The sequence below is a fragment of the Filicampus tigris genome, chromosome 3 (assembly GCF_054856515.1).
Source record: "Filicampus tigris isolate MCC_2025a chromosome 3, RoL_Ftig_1.0, whole genome shotgun sequence".
Taxonomy (NCBI): domain Eukaryota; kingdom Metazoa; phylum Chordata; class Actinopteri; order Syngnathiformes; family Syngnathidae; genus Filicampus; species Filicampus tigris.
In genome coordinates, this window is record NC_141219.1 from 24682946 (window position 1) to 24699138 (window position 16193).

A 16193-nucleotide genomic window follows, 5' to 3' on the forward strand; every position below is an offset into this window, starting at 1 on the left:
TTTTGAAGTTTTTGTATGAAATAACAGGACGACCTTATATCATTCACATAAAAGCCCAAATTGTAACAGTAACACAAGTACATAGTGAATTGGGCCACTGTATAGGAATGTATGTAAATTCGTTTCTTTAAAATGGAGAAAACCAGATGTTCAGTAATTCAAGTTATGTGGTCCTTCTTCTCAAGCCAAGTCCTTTTCACTTGCACATTAAGATCAGACACAGTATCACACTGTGTTAATCCATACAGTCGGATGTCTGTTAAATACATACATCCAAAATAATTGAGGGAAGAGAATTCTGTCCTGTGTCAGTCTTGAGTTTTTTTTCTTAGTCACAGAGCTCATCTACGGTGTAATGCGTAAGGTTTCGGATGTACTTGCATATGGTTGCTCACTTGTCACCAATTAAGAATCAGCACTTATGCATGTATTGAGGCTTTGGTCACAACGTGAATGAGTCATTTGATAGTTATTTCAAAACTTCACTTGGATTTCAATGAGAAATTACATATTGGCACTTTGTCTGCCCCACCCTGAGTTTTTAAATCCCATATATCATTCATTCGTCATACTTAGATCATGCTGTTTCTAACTTCCTGTAACATTGACCTCGGATTGATGCTCTTCTATCCTTCCATTACACTCCAAAGACTGCGACTGCAGGTCGAAATGGCTCTTAAGCATTTCCTGGCCCTTTCTTCTGATGAGTTGATGAGCTCGGAATTGACATTAATCCTGTTAGTGAGCGACACAGAAAATAACCACTGTCCGATAATGGCAGCTGTTTCATGCAGTATCCCCGGCATAAATAACAAATTAACAGATAATCACTGTAGATGCAATCAACTAATATGAAGGCATTCGATTTTTTGACATGATTTCACATAATGTTCATTGTTGAAATGTCTAGCATTCTCAATTTTCTCTCTCTCTCTCTCTCTCTCTTTCTTGCACGCATGCACGCACACGCTCATGTAGAGTAAACACGTTTGTGTTTGAGTGTATATCTATATCTATATCTATCTATATCTATCTATCTATCTATCTATCTATCTATCTATCTATCTATCTATATATATATATATATATATATATATATATATATATATATATATATATGTATATATATATATATATATATATATGTATATATAAATATTAATATTAATAAAGGAGTTCTTCCTGTCTACCAAACATCTGTGGCATATTAGCATCACACATGCTCATTTCCTTTTTCGAAGCACATTCATCTGCACAGAAAATAGCTCACTATGAACTCAATAAGTGAACCGTAAACTGTAAAACGAACAAACAAAATCAAACTGCAGATGGACGGACCGCATACGGGGAAGCCTTCAGAGTAACAATATATTAAATGTTTATTCTTTGTTTGTTCTTTAATCACATACAGACAACAGCAATAATCCATGTTCAGTGGGCCATGCAAAACAACTGAAAATATTCTAATACACTGCACGTGCCAGTTCAGTATTTGGCCATTGCACTTAAAGCTACACTTAGGTGAGATTAACATTGGCACTTATATAATAGGTTTGCATGTAAACATGACATCTGTACTAAAATGCCCACCTCAAAAGACTCTGTAGTGATTTAAGGGCTTTTTTTGTGATTAGGTTTATGACAAATTTCCCCACCCCTTTTTGGGGCGTGACTTATGTTATGTTTTCGGTTTAAGCTGTCCACGTCACGGGAGAGAGCCAAGCGTGGTAATATTGCTCGCTTTGTCAGTTCTGTTGTCTAAAACGGCGACCGATCGCCACCAAAATGCAGATGCACATTATTACTCTTGTCCACTTCAACCTGTGAAAGTATAAAAGTGTTCTGCACAATAGTTTGGATTTATTGACATAATGATCACCTTTACAAAATCAAAAATACGATCGCTTCTCCACTTACACAGGCTAAAGCGGACAAGAGCATGAATGCGCACACGAACCCCGACTGGTTTATATTTCGGACATTTTAGCGACGCTAAACTCGTGTCAACTCCCAGGAGGGAGACGGCGGCTTGCAGCGAGCAGCAGGGCAGGCAGATTGGTGCTTTAACCGTGAGCGGTGTGCGCTCGTCCCAGCATAAATCTATGTAGCTCATGCTCACTTCCACATTTCCTCATTCTCATAAATCAGCCAGGGAGAGGTTAATCCTTTTGATATGTTGGAGTGGTCATTAGTAAGGATGTCTACATACATTTTGGTGCCAATTGATCACCGTTTTTGGACGTTATAAGCAATGAAAGTACAATGATTTCCAATGGCGAGTTTGTAATTGGTTCCTCCAGTGACTCCGACCAAACAAGGATGGAAAGGTAGGGGGCGCGGCCATTCTCCTCATTAACAAGAGGCGTTATTCATGGAGTCACTTATTTCCTCATTTCTCCCAAATTTATTGATAAAATAGAAAATGACAACTCTTTCCATTTTCCTGATCCAAAAATATATCAAATGAACTTGTTAGTGAAAACATGGCCTCACCGTCCCTTTAACAAAATAAAGAGTGCGCATGTTTGCCAGTTGTTTGTCTGCTCTCATACAACTACTGTATCTTTTGAATACCATTCATCATATGATTAATAAATGAAGACTTTTACCAGTAATGTCACCACTGGGCACAGTAGCGATACCACAGTTTGTTTTGAAAAACATATACAGTACATACCCGTGCATGTCCAGGAAGAAAATCTGTCAAACAAGAATAATACATTAATCTTATTAACAAAATTCAGGGATACGCAGGAGGAATATATTAATGGTGAAATTTTGATGGCAATAAAATTAAGATTTTTTGGGGGGGCCTTGTGGAGGTCTTCATGTGTGTGTCTGTTTTCCATTCACTTTATACTTCACGCATACAAAAAGAGTTCTGGAGCTCAACTGCAGCTGAAAATAAAGCTGTCAAGGCTGAGTAAGTGATGCCATTGCCATACCCAAAAGTGCATCACATCCATTAGACTGCCTCATTCGTTAGCTGTCCCTGAGATGTCCCTATACAGAATACAGAGAACGATGACAGAGATGAAGTGACCCAAAGGCAGCCTAAGTAAAATATGCAAGTTGTAATACTGCATAGAACCAAAGTAATCAAATTGAGTGATACATAGGTTGGAATTCAAAGTGAATTAAGTCTCCAAAATATGTTGGTACAGAAAGTAGCTTTTAGTGCAACACTCTTTCTCTTTCCTCCTCTCATGTCAACACCAAGGTTATGTCCTTGATCAAGGCTGACATATGATGGCAGCCACTCTGACAACCACACAGCTGTCCCTCAGACAAAGCCACCAACAGGCGGAGGAGCTACTGCTGGCACCACCTAGCACACAGAAGGCGCCAGAATATGGCACACCAACACCTGAGACATGGGGTCTTTGTGATTAGTAGTGACTGTCCCCGCTCTTGTCTCTGACAGGGACTGTTGCCAACACAAAAAGATAATTTCAACATCCACCTATTGTCTTGATTCAGAGACAGGCAGCTCCGATGCCTATCCGCACGGAGGAGCAGCAGCATGCCTTTGTCTGGTAAACTACAGCAGCAGAATAGCAATTAACCTCCAGAAGCATGACTCAGCATATGTATTTTTGTCTAATGAGAAGTGGCTGGCCAGAGAATATGCCACAGAATACTTATAACCTGCTCTGAAAAGATTTGAAGACTTTTTAGTTAGAATGCAAAAATATAAAATCGTTGCAAAGCTGTTGAAGATCAAACAATACATAATAAAATAATAAAGAAATACATGTAAGTACTAAATTACAATGGCAAATGAAAGGCTCCACCCTTATTTAAGACTTATTTATAAAGCATAAAGACATGTATGTGTGTGTATATATATATATATATATATATATATATATATATATATGCGCCAAAGAAGTAACTGACATGTCACTGTTTTGGATCCGATGATAGCGGAGCGGTCAACGTTTTTCCGTAGTATCGAAAACTGCTTGAGTTTGCGCTACTGCGGGCTTCGCTAAGCGTTCCGGATACAGCACCGGAACTTCCGTTGTAAAGGAATCGATCGTTAATGTAATGTAGTAGAAAATTTAAAGCATACGTTTTTTTTCCCGAGTGAGGTAATTTCCGTTTGATCTGAAGATGGCGGAGCGGTCAAAGTTTTTCCATAGTGTCGAGTGGAAACTGCTCGAGTTTGCGCTACTGCATGCTTTGCTATGGGTTCCGGGTACGGGAACTTCTGTTGTAAGGAATCGATCGTCAATGTAATATTCATTCATTCACTCATTATCCAATCGGCTTATCCTCACAAGGGTCGCGGGGCGCGCTGGAGCCTATCCCAGCTGTCTTCGGGCAGTAGGCGGGGGACACCCTGAATTGGTTGCCAGCCAATCGCAGGGCACACAGAGACAAACATCCGCACTCACAATCACACCTAGAGAGTCCAATCAACTTACCATGCATGTTTTTGGAATGTGGGAGGAAACCGGAGTACCCGGGGAAAACCCACGCAGGCAGGCACGGAGAGAACATGCAAACTCCACACAGGGAGGCCGGAGCCGGGATCGAACCCACGACCTCTGAGCTGTGAGGCGGACGTGCTAACCAGTGGACCACCGTGCCGCCGTCAATGTAATATAGTAGCTGATTGGCCAACACTAGGGAGTGGAAGGCACACAGGTGGACACCATAATCATGACGAGACAGACACAGAACACTGAGCAAAACATGAAACTAAAGAAAGCCCAAAACCAAAACAAACCAAACATGACAACCAGTATAGTATCCCAATACTAGAGTTTTTAAAACGGTACTACCAGCATTTAAAAACAAACGGTACTTTTATTTAATTTTATTGAATGTGATTGAATTGGTAAATTGGAGCCCGTCTCTTTAAGTGCAGCAAGCGAGCGTGACTTAGTTGCCCAGGCGCCTCCGCCTCCTTTTGTGCTCCGGCTGAGAGAGGAAGTGAAGTCCCGCAGACAAACCAGGTGGAAGACTATCTAATCCTATACCCTAGATGATATGATGAGCCTCAATTAATTTTGTAGTTATGGCCATTAAATGTTTCATGTATAGTTTCAAAACACAAACCCTTTGAATTATGAGAACAAGTCAAATAAAGCAATGACATTCAAATTAAAATGATCATGTTTATTAAAATACCATACCTTCTCCCTCCACCAACAACAGAAGTCAAGTGCTACTGGCTCAGAGAGGGTGACACCACCCACTCAGAAGCAACCTACTCTCCAAGATGTCTTTTAACACCATATGAAGTACCCAAAGGACAGCAAAGATGCTAAAAGCCTCAACAGGACAGTTGCAGCGTTTATCTGTATGGATCAAGTGCCACCATACTCAGTAGAGAAAGCTATTCAAGTTGTTGTTCCCAAAGTCTGTTTTAAAATAAAGTAAAAATGTTGACATTTGAGTGTTTAACCTGTTTGCAAAAAACGAAAAGTATCGAAAAGTATTGAAATACATGTTGGCATTGGTATCGAAACAGTGACGTTTAAAAAAAAAAGGGAACTAGTTTTCTTAAAGGGAGGGAAGTCAACGCAAACATTTTTTTTTTTTTATCAGGAATATGTTCTATGCAAGCCCACTAGTTGAAACAGGGCATTCTGATAAATATTGCATTTGTGGAATAAGTGTTAATCCACTCGTTTTTAGCCATCTCGGTGGGTGTCCATTATGTCTTCTGTCGACTGAAAATGACATCACAACTGCTCACAACGACCAATCACGGCTGACCTGTTTTCTGAATCTGAGCCGTGATTGGTCGTTGTGAGCACTTGTGATGTCATTTTCAGTCGACAGAAGGCAAAATGGCCACCCCCAGAGATGGCTAAAAACGAGTGCATTTTGCTGCTTAATTTATATTCCACAAACGCAAAATGAATCGGAATGCCGTGTTTCAACTAGTGGTCTTGCTGGGAACATATTCTTGAAAAAATATGCTCGGGTTGACTTCCGCTTTAGAGTTTAATTTACATGTAGTCCATAAAATATAAATAATCAAGTATCGAAAGAAACTGTATGATATATTTATCTCACTCTACAAAATAATTTAGTGGAAGTTTTATTCAAATATATTGCCGTGGAAATTATGATTGCTCATTTTTCACTGTTGTGAGCTTTCCAATATGCTTTCACATCATTTTATAGAGTGTTAGGGTGGTACTCTTTGCTTCTAATCAATTTAACTGACATACAGTACGTGAGGGTACTAGACAGACTGTCAAAATGTGTTGTGCTTATCCTCAGAGTTCAGAGAGGACAGTGCATATATTGACGCTACATTAACAGACGGAACACTCACAACCCTGATTTGACCGAATGCGATGTCACACAAATCTCTCGGGAATTAAAAAAAGAGGTCAGTGGACTAAAGTGACATCAAACATTTATGACATCACATCAAATTACTAGTGTGTTATTTTGGGCCAGTGCCCCACAGTGGACACAAAGTGTTATTGCAACAACAAGTCTTATACAATATTCTATTTGGTACAGACTACTTAAAGTGCTTAACATAAATGAGTACACAGCCCAAAATATTTCTCGGAAAACCTTGAATTTCTTCTCAAAATTGATACTTTTTAGCATGTCTGTCTCACAGTTCTGAGGTTCGGGTATAATTCTTGGTTCCGGCCTTCCCGAATAGAGTTTGCGTGCTCCCCTTGTGCTCGCGTTGGTTTTCACATCATCATGGGAGTGTAAATGTGAATGGTTATTTCTCAGCATACCTAACGCTGCAATTTGCTGACAACCAGCCAAGGTTTTACCCTGCCTTGCTCCCAAAGTCAGCTTGGAGAGACTACATCCAGCTCACCTTATAAGCACTTTAGAAAATGAATTGATAGGTGCACACAATTTTGCACAGATATTGGTTGGTCATCATCTAAACCCAGAAAATGTGGTTGGCTGGCAACCAGTCCAGGGTGTTAGCCCACCTCGTACCCAAAGTCAGCCAGGATAGGCTCCTCATCACCCGTAACAACAGTAAATATAAGCATTATAGAAATTTGATGTAAAATGGAGAAAATTATTACTATTCATGAGGAAATACTGTAAGTGGAAAAAAAATCTTTCACCCTAAAGGGGATGTACTGTACTCATTTTCTGTATCTTAAACAGCATGTAGCTTGAATTTTCTTATAAACGTTTTGAAGACCATGAGAGTTTTGGGCCTATATGCACATAGTGTTTTTGCCACCATTATCAATCATCATGAGATTACATTTGAGATATTTTGTATTGTATGGTATATGCATGAGTACGAGAAAAGTAAATATTCAACTTTTCCTCTCTTACAGACAGGCCGTCTAGACACCCACTACCCAAAGGTATGCGGGCACCAAGGCAATGTACTTGACATCAAGTGGAACCCCTTCTTTGAAAACGTCATCGCTTCATGCTCGGAGGACAGCTCGGCAAGTGACGCTCGCCACTTTTGTTCCATCCTCTTCAGCAGATGGTTATTAAGCATGCTTAATTTGAGCTCAATTCAAGACTTCCTTTTTGTCTCAGAGGGAAATGAGTCCTAGATATTAAGGACACGCATATGCCGTATGAAACACGAGTCCTGTCCCCTCACTTCCATCCTTGCCTGATTTAGTGTTATTGCCTATTTAGATAAGTGACAGCTTCTACTGGTTCAATTCTCCATTGTTTTTATAAGTATTATAATCTATATTATAGACAGAGATGGGAAGTAGCGAATTACAAATACAGTTTGAGTACTTTTACTTTTAGCAAAGTCACTTTTTATTCAAGTAATTGTATTTTTACTCAAGTACAGAATGTCAGCACTTTTCTCATCTCTGAATGTAGACATTATATGTACTAGTTGCTTACTACCAGGCATCTTTAGACACGGATTGATCCTGCCTACTGTTCATTTCAATTTTACATTTTGAGCTATGATGCACTCTGGATCTACCTTAAATACATTCTTGCATTAGTCCAACAATCACGTCACAGTATGAAGGCATGATAATGTCGCATGTGCATGTGCTGTATCGTAGTTTCACTGTTGATGAATAATCCCCTCTGGGTCATCATAGCGCTTCAAAACACAGTTGTAATCCAAATCTAATCTGAAAGCAAAGGACTGCTGCATACTGATCAGTGGGTCTAATAAAGGATAAATAATAATAAAGGCCACTGAAAAAAAATGGTGCTTTCCCTGACAACTAATTATTTCACGTTCACGTCTCAATATCTGTTTCTGTTTGCCTGTCTCATGGTGCAGTTTGACATGTGAATACGACAGGTGCGAGTATGGGAGATCCCAGACGGCGGCCTGAGGCGTAACATGACCGAGGCGGTGCTGGAGCTGTATGGTCACAGCAGACGGGTGGGTCTGATCGAGTGGCATCCCACCAGCAGTGGCATCCTATTCAGCGCTGGCTATGATTATAAGGTATCGCATCACAATCACAACCTTGTTGACATCACAAGATCATAACACGCAATACATCTGAGCCTCATATTTGTCCACTACACAGTAATAAAAGCATTTCCTTTTGAGTATACATGGGAAATTAAAAAAAAAAAACCAAAAAAACACAGACACAGTTGTGTTCCTTTGTTCCTTTGTTTCTTCACAATTACGATTTAATGTACAATGCACAGGTTACAAAAACTATTGCGTGTTTAAAGCAACTTGCATTTTTGTTTCCAAGGCTCCCTAACACTTAGTAAACTGCCCTTGCCTGTTTAGTTTAGTATCCAATATGCGCATTTTATAAGCAACCGACACAGATGAGCAGTCACTAAATGCCATCACGAATGGTAACGGCTGGAACTAGTACGCTCTTTGTTCTCATTAGCAGGGCATTCTTGGAAAACAGGTAGGACATGTCATTAGTGAGGCATAGCTGTGCACGAGTTGGCAATTGTGTGCTACTAGTGCTACTAGTAATAAAAAATGTATGGATTATATTTATGCCTCAATACTTAGTTTACTTATTTTCTAGACTCATTGAGTGCATATCATTTGGCGCCTGATTAATTGCCTGTTGGCATATCCAACAGATTGTGTGCGCTGTTGGTGAGCGTGTGGCATGAGATTGATCAAGATTGTGATCTTTTACTAAGATCCCAAATAGCAGCCACAAAATTTCGTATTCACTGACTCTGACAGAATGCGCACACTGCTGGCAATAGGTGTAACAGTGTTGGAGACAGCCATATTTAAAAGTGTTTTGCGACAAATTTATGATTGAGTTACAGAAAATAAATCAATCATGCTGATAATTTTGTGGAACCCAGAAACCGTATAAAAGCCATGCTTCGAGTCCAGAGTGTGTGGCAATAGGATGTGGTATATAATATAATAATAATATAATTCAGCCATTGTGCATAAAATTGTGTTTAAAACTTGGGACTGAACATCCGGTAAACTGTTGATAAAGATGCACAAAAATGCTGAGTGAAAATCCAGTCTTGTCATAGGTGACATGGCATGACACCTTCTTGTGACTGGCTCCTTAACAATAGGACCTTTCAGAAGCTCTAAAACTGCATTGCTGAATAGACAAAATGCTGCAATATTTTTTGATTTTTTTTGCATTTCAAAAAATGTTAACATGAGCGGAAAAGTTGTCCCCATCTCCTCTCATTTTGCCTGTGCTATGCAGAAACTGGCAGAGCTGGTTTGCACCTGCCTTTCAGACGCACTAATTAAAAACAAATCAACCAGCGCAATTCATCTCACAATCACATTGCACTTGCTAAATTAATCAATTTACATAGACTGCGCTTCCACAGCTGGCAAAATAAACTGCCCCGCAATTTAATTTGGCTGACATAATCCTGGTTGAGCAAAGTTAGTCGATCAGCTTCCACACACTGTGTGTGCAAATAAAGTTTGTGACGGTTTTTGCATGTTCAAACCCTTAGTGTCGTAAATCAGGATCTTGGTCTTTTGCCAGAGGCCGTCAATTCAAACACACTAAAACAGGCTATGAACTCCACTCACACATCCCTTTTCGTCAGATCCTGATCTGGAACTTGGAGATCGGAGAGCCAGTAAAAATGATTGACTGCCATACAGATGTCATCCTTAGCATGTCCTTCAACACAGACGGCAGTCTGCTGGCCACCAGCTGTAAAGACAAGAAGCTGCGAGTCATTGAGCCTCGCTCTGGCAGAGTCCTTCAGGTAGGTTAGAGAGTATTCTTGAATGGACATTCTACTGTTTTTTAATTTAAAATGGCATCAGGAAATTTAGATTGTATGTCATCACATGAAAGTTGAAGTGTTTATTAGTAGGAAATCATTTATGTATTGGCAAGCTTATGAAAAAAGTGTCTTGTTCAGGCATCCGGGCTTGGAGCTGTCACTTGTACGTCTTCCTGAACCTTAAAGTTGGCCTGGTCACTCGTGATCACTGATCCAGTCAGTGATCACAGAAGTTTAGGGTGGCAAATACTAGTGAACACTGACAGCCAGACAATTAGGTCATAGTGAGATTTTCAGCAATCAACTGTAAATGAATAATGTATCCCTCAAAGACAGCTGAAATGTATTTAGCAGAGATGGACATTTTACCTAAAATTTGCGGTCCGTTTCTCGCCTTCTGCCTACAGCCAGGTTACCCTCCTGCCATCCGTTTAGCCGCCATTTTGTCTGGCCGTAAAAAATCGTACTCGCCTATGGGCCGGTCCGTCTGTGATTCTGTTAGCATTCCCCACTACAAACTGCGACCAACTACCGCTAAAGTCTATCCGTCTAATGACGGATTTTGCTGCTGAATTCATATTCCACAAAGGCAATATTAATCAGAACGTTTAGTCTGGAGGGGATGCATAGAACATTAAAAAAAATGGTCTTCTACTTCACTTTAAGCTTTTCTAGTTGGAGCATCCCCAACACTCCACTCTGTCTTTGTCCTCCTTCTCCAGCAAGCCAGCTACAAGAACCACCGGGTAAACCGAGTTGTTTTCCTGGGCAACCTCAAGCGGCTGCTCACCACAGGCGTCTCTCGGTGGAACACACGACAGATTGCTCTTTGGGATCAGGTCTGGTAAACCTCCATATGGCAGTTTCTGAGTGGGAAGACAGAGCAAGTGTGTCCAGTCCATATCTGTCTGTGTTTGCATCAATATGTATGCTGCTCTCCCTAGGAGGATTTGTCCATGCCAGTGATGGAAGAGGACATAGATGGTCTCTCCGGATTGTTGTTTCCCTTCTATGACTCTGACACTCACATGTTGTACCTGGCAGGCAAGGTTAGCAGTGCCCCCTTCTGTCTCACACTTAAGATCTTTTTCTGGTGGTGTAATATTTAATTTGTTTGCCCAAATAACAAACAGGTAGTGGAATGCATACCGTCGCTGTCCTGTGAAAAACACTCATGTCCAATTTGGCATTTTTTTTTTTTTTAATTTTCACATTAATGGGATGTCTGTATCACAGAAACCCCATTCTCACGTAAAAATTAAAAAAATCTGGAAAAAAATGGACATAAGTGTTTTTCGCAGGACAGCAACGATATGCCAGAAATAGAAAAGAACTTCCCTATCCACTACTACAACTAGACACCATCATACTGGAAAAAGTAGTAGTGGTCATAATATAAAAATTGCGTAATTATCTGAATTGCACCAGGCACCTTTATAACGTTGGTGGCCTCACCCCCTTCATTTCTATCTTTTTGTATTTGTCTACCCCAGTCCCTCGCATCATAGTCAGCTATAAGCAGGGGTGCACATAAGCAGTGTGCCGGTGTGTATGAGCACTGGAAATTGAATATTGCGCTCCAATTCAAGTCTCTCATCACGCTTTTGCGCACTCAGAATAGGTCAGACCAGCGTCAATTCGAAATAAAGTCAACCGCCACAATGATCGCTTCCGAGGGCCAACTTAAAAATAAAAGCTAAGTAAGTAATTGATATCCATGTAGTATTACTTGTTTTGCTTTTATCTTGAAGTAGACCCTCGCATCGTGTTGCATGGAAATCTCTTTTTTTTAATTGACATGACATTTAATTTGACAATTCAAGAACATTTATTTTTTCAATATAACAACTAATGAGAACAACCAAAACAAAATACAAAAAATCTGACATGCCAGTTCAACTACATTATCATAAACAAATATTAAATATGAGCATAACATTTAAGTAAAAAATACAGACTTCAAATAAACAACTTAGAGTATACGTCAAACATGTTTTTACGCATAGAAGTCTATCATAGAAGTCTATCTACCACAGCTTCCATGGACCGTCAAACTTTGTAATTACGTGTGGTGCACTTCCGCCTATGCTTAGTCCGTCTAATTTTTTTGAGTTTCCCGTCTATATTTTACTGCCTACAAAATGGGCATCCGTCATTGACAGATAGACGGATCGGATCGTCGGCTAGGCGGAATGCCCACCGTTGGTAATTTAATTTCTTTTCACAAAACAGGAAATTATTTTATTTTAATAAGCTTTCATTGTGTGGCTCTGGTATAATTATGTTGTTGTAATTAGTCAATAAAAGCAGAAAATGAAAGACAAAAAGTTTTTTCAGTTACCGGTATATTAAAATGAATTATCTACGCATTGATGACAAAACCTTGCCCAGACATGTCATAAGTCTTTAAGTTCATCATGAGGTCGATGGGTCGGGGGAAAAAAATGAGCACCAAACAACAACCTATGGTGTTCATTTGAGAAACAGGCCAGTTTTTTTATGTGCACCCGTTGCTATAAGGTTTCAAAGACTGCAGTAATTTCTTCCACTTATGTTGGTTTCCTTCAAAACCTTTGACAAAGGAAATGAGGCAAATGGATCTACAGTGTTCACAGAGTGGTTACATGTGTTGCGAAAATGGGGGTCACTTGTAAGAGTGTCAATAGTTTTTAGCGGCCGGGAGCAATGCCTGCATTACTCCAGCCCGCCTCTAGGGGCACCACGTCAAAGTTTTATGTTAGGGGGGGATTTGACGAAAAACCTCATTAAATCAGTCATAAAATGTGAAGGTGCTACAATAAAATAAGTTGTGAGCTCTTGGAATAAAATAGAAGTTAATACCTTGACCCAAACACACACAATTCACGCTTGACTTCTGGATATGGACAATGTTTATTGACTATTCTATCACACAAGAAAACACTATGATATAGCAAGCCTAAATAAATGAAGGAAAAATAAGAAAACAAATATCCAAATTAACTGGGAGGAAATAAAAAGGGGACGTCTGATAGGTGAGCGTTAGGACGACTATAGTCAAGTCGGCGGACTTTATGAAATGCACAAATTTTGCCAGCGTTCACTATCAAAAATTTGTATACACCCATTGTGAAAAGCCTCGGCAAGTCACACAGTAGTCACTTACACTCTTCACTCGTTGGCAGATGGAAATACAATTAAAAATAAAAATAGAGGGAAAAAGAAGCGGGGGAGAGACTGCTGGGAGCAGGACCTAGCTTTGTTGGGTTCTCAGATGACCCGACCGGCAGTGGCGCGGGGTCGGGGGTCCGAAAGGGACAGAACCGGTGTGTTGCTGCATAAGGCCCGGAGTCGCGCCTGCCACGTGTGTGGTGAGGAGGTTCGGAGTGGTCCAATTTTGCTTTTCAGGTCAACCGCGATTGATTTCCGGGTGCGTCGACGCGCCATCAAAAATGCAGCCAAAAGGGGAGGAGCATCTTGTGTTTTGGAGAGGGCGAGATTTTTGAAGAACCAATTCTTGAAGAGATTCTTTTGAGAGAGTGTTAAGTTGAGAGAGAGCTGAAGTTCAGAGAGAGAGAGAGAGAGAGAGAGAGAGAGAGAGAGAGAGAGAGAGAGAGAGGCCAGACGCCAGACCTTTTTATCTCCTTAAGAAAAAGGTTGAGGGGGTCCACCCCCCCTCCAGGTTTCAGGTGAGCCTCAGTTCATGACAATAAAGTTAGATTTGAGTCTATTAAATTGTCCTGTTTAAAACCTTTGTGCATTTCACCATTCATAACTGGTATCAATTTTCATACTTCACTGGAAACATCTCATTCTGATTGCGTCCAAAGTTTAGGAGTCAAAGATAGGAGTTTAAGCCTATATCTAGGCTCCATGAAGTCTTTTTTTAAGGCCGTTCGAGTCCACATCCGTCGTCTGGAGAGGTTTTCAGATGACGACGAGTGGCTCCTTATCAGGATTTTGGGTCTTCCTGAGTCCTCGCACGTCCTTGTAAAATCCAATTGTCAGAGTCCCCTGGTGATTCAATTGTTTTTAAGTGAGGCTGGAGCAGACTTGATGGCATCTCCGGGCTGACTCTTGTTTTCAGCCCTGAAGATGTGGTCCAAATGAAGGCATATTCGCAACACATATCTCAAAATGTCAACTATTGGATCCAAAATGGTGATCCAAGCTCACACGTTTGATCATTTTCTGATGTTTTACTAGGGAGACGGCAACATCCGTTACTTTGAGATTACTACAGAGAAACCATTCATCCGGTACCTGATGGAGTTCCGGTCCCCAGCCCCTCAGAAAGGATTAGGTAGGTGATTTGCTGCTCTGTTACTATACATCATCACCATCAGTGTCAGGAATTCATCTTAAAAAAAAACTCTACCTACTTCATTATTAGTCCATGATGACAGGAGGTGAGCCGGTCACAAATGTACATTTCCTGAAAGTGGTCTTGTAAAACAAAGAAGATTTGAACAGAAAGTAATGAAGATAAAGAATAAGCACGCCAACCGAAAGCTCCCTAAACCCCAATTTGTCGAGTACTGTCAAAGTTAGTTCTGCTTTCACCTTTTATGTGATGGATATGCCACATTATTCACTGTCCTTTACAGGTGTGATGCCAAAGCATGGTCTGGATGTGGGAGCTTGTGAGGTGTTCCGCTTCTACAAGCTGGTCACCTTGAAGGGCTTGATAGAGCCGATTTCAATGATTGTACCAAGAAGGGTCAGTAAGAAACTTTTTGCTTTGTTTGCTTTTTTACTGAATCTTAGTGGAAAATCCTCTTCAACAATAGCAATGGTGATGTTTTGAATGAATGAATTCACTTAAAAGTGAATTTGATATATCCGTTTTACAGTCAGACACTTACCAAGAAGATATTTACCCAATGACGGCAGGAACAGAACCTGCACTCTCAGCCACTGAGTGGCTCAGTGGCATCGACAGAGGTAAGGAACACTTACTCCATATGATAGTGTTTGTGTATGTTATGAGTTCATGAGCTATGATATCACTGCATTGCTTCTTTTCTGCAAATAGACCCCGTCTTAATGTCCCTGAAGGATGGCTACCACCGACCAAATAAGTTAGTGTTCAAGGCCCCAGTGAAGGAGAAGAAAAATGTGGTTGTGAATGGCATCGACTTGCTTGAGAACATACCACCCAGGACAGAAAATGAGGTAGAGGATACTTATTCGGAGACCCCCACAATATGCACATACCTGTCAACTTATATGTTTTCCCCGTATTTTATACGTTTTTGATCATTTCAAATTGTGTACGCCGTATAACAATTTTTCTACGGGGGAAAAAAAAAATTGTGCCCATTTCGGCTCTAATCCGGACCGTCCGTTAACAATTCCGACTGCAAACTTCGGTCGACTTTCACAAGCATAGCGTTGCCCCCACCCCATTGAGCGATATATAGTATGTAAGATTCTTTATAGAAATGTCCGTTCCGTTTCCCCCACCTCTCCCGCTGATCCATAAATACTGTGTAAGATTATATATACATACTGTGTAATATTATATACAGAAATATACGGGCAAATTACAACTTTTGTAAGACTCAGCACAGCCCGGGGTTGACAGGTATGTATGCATGTAAAATGGCCTTCATCTTTTTTTGTCTTAGTAAAATAAATGACTCACAGTTTACTCTCTAAGCCTCGTTTCCACCGATGGTATCTAATCTGCTGTACTCTACTGTACTCGGCTCTGTATCAAAAAACAATGCGTCTCCGCTGCCACTGCCTCTACCAGGGAGCCTTCCTCATCTCGACAGTGACGTCATGTTCCAGCGACCATAGCTAGCGAGCGCTACACACACTGACAAAAACAATGGAACACCTTTTCGTGCACATCTTGGTCAACTAGTCATGTTAAAAAGGTTTGCACCTCCTCAGAAGTCCAAGTATTTATCTGCTTGGAAGCCATTCTTTCTCCTCTCTTCGTCATTTGTCGTATTCCTGGGGTGGTGGTTTGCGCAGCTGCACATTGTTGACGATTTGTCAGTGGAAACTATGCTTAGTGCTTAAGACGTGTCAAATTA

General features: G+C 40.5%; 1 protein-coding gene across 2 annotated transcripts in view; it reads left to right on the plus strand.

Annotated features, from left to right (window-relative positions):
- The window catches only part of coro2ba (coronin, actin binding protein, 2Ba), a 40212-nt gene that overhangs the window by 22451 nt on the left and 1568 nt on the right, over positions 1-16193 (plus strand). For both annotated transcript variants that reach the window (XM_086025026.1, XM_086025027.1), the window contains 9 exons: positions 7296-7412; positions 8255-8404; positions 9982-10146; positions 10890-11006; positions 11112-11216; positions 14353-14449; positions 14754-14866; positions 15000-15090; positions 15182-15321. In XM_086025026.1, the coding sequence (XP_085881152.1) occupies positions 7296-7412; positions 8255-8404; positions 9982-10146; positions 10890-11006; positions 11112-11216; positions 14353-14449; positions 14754-14866; positions 15000-15090; positions 15182-15321 (1095 nt within the window). The remainder of the gene's footprint in view (positions 1-7295; positions 7413-8254; positions 8405-9981; positions 10147-10889; positions 11007-11111; positions 11217-14352; positions 14450-14753; positions 14867-14999; positions 15091-15181; positions 15322-16193) is intronic.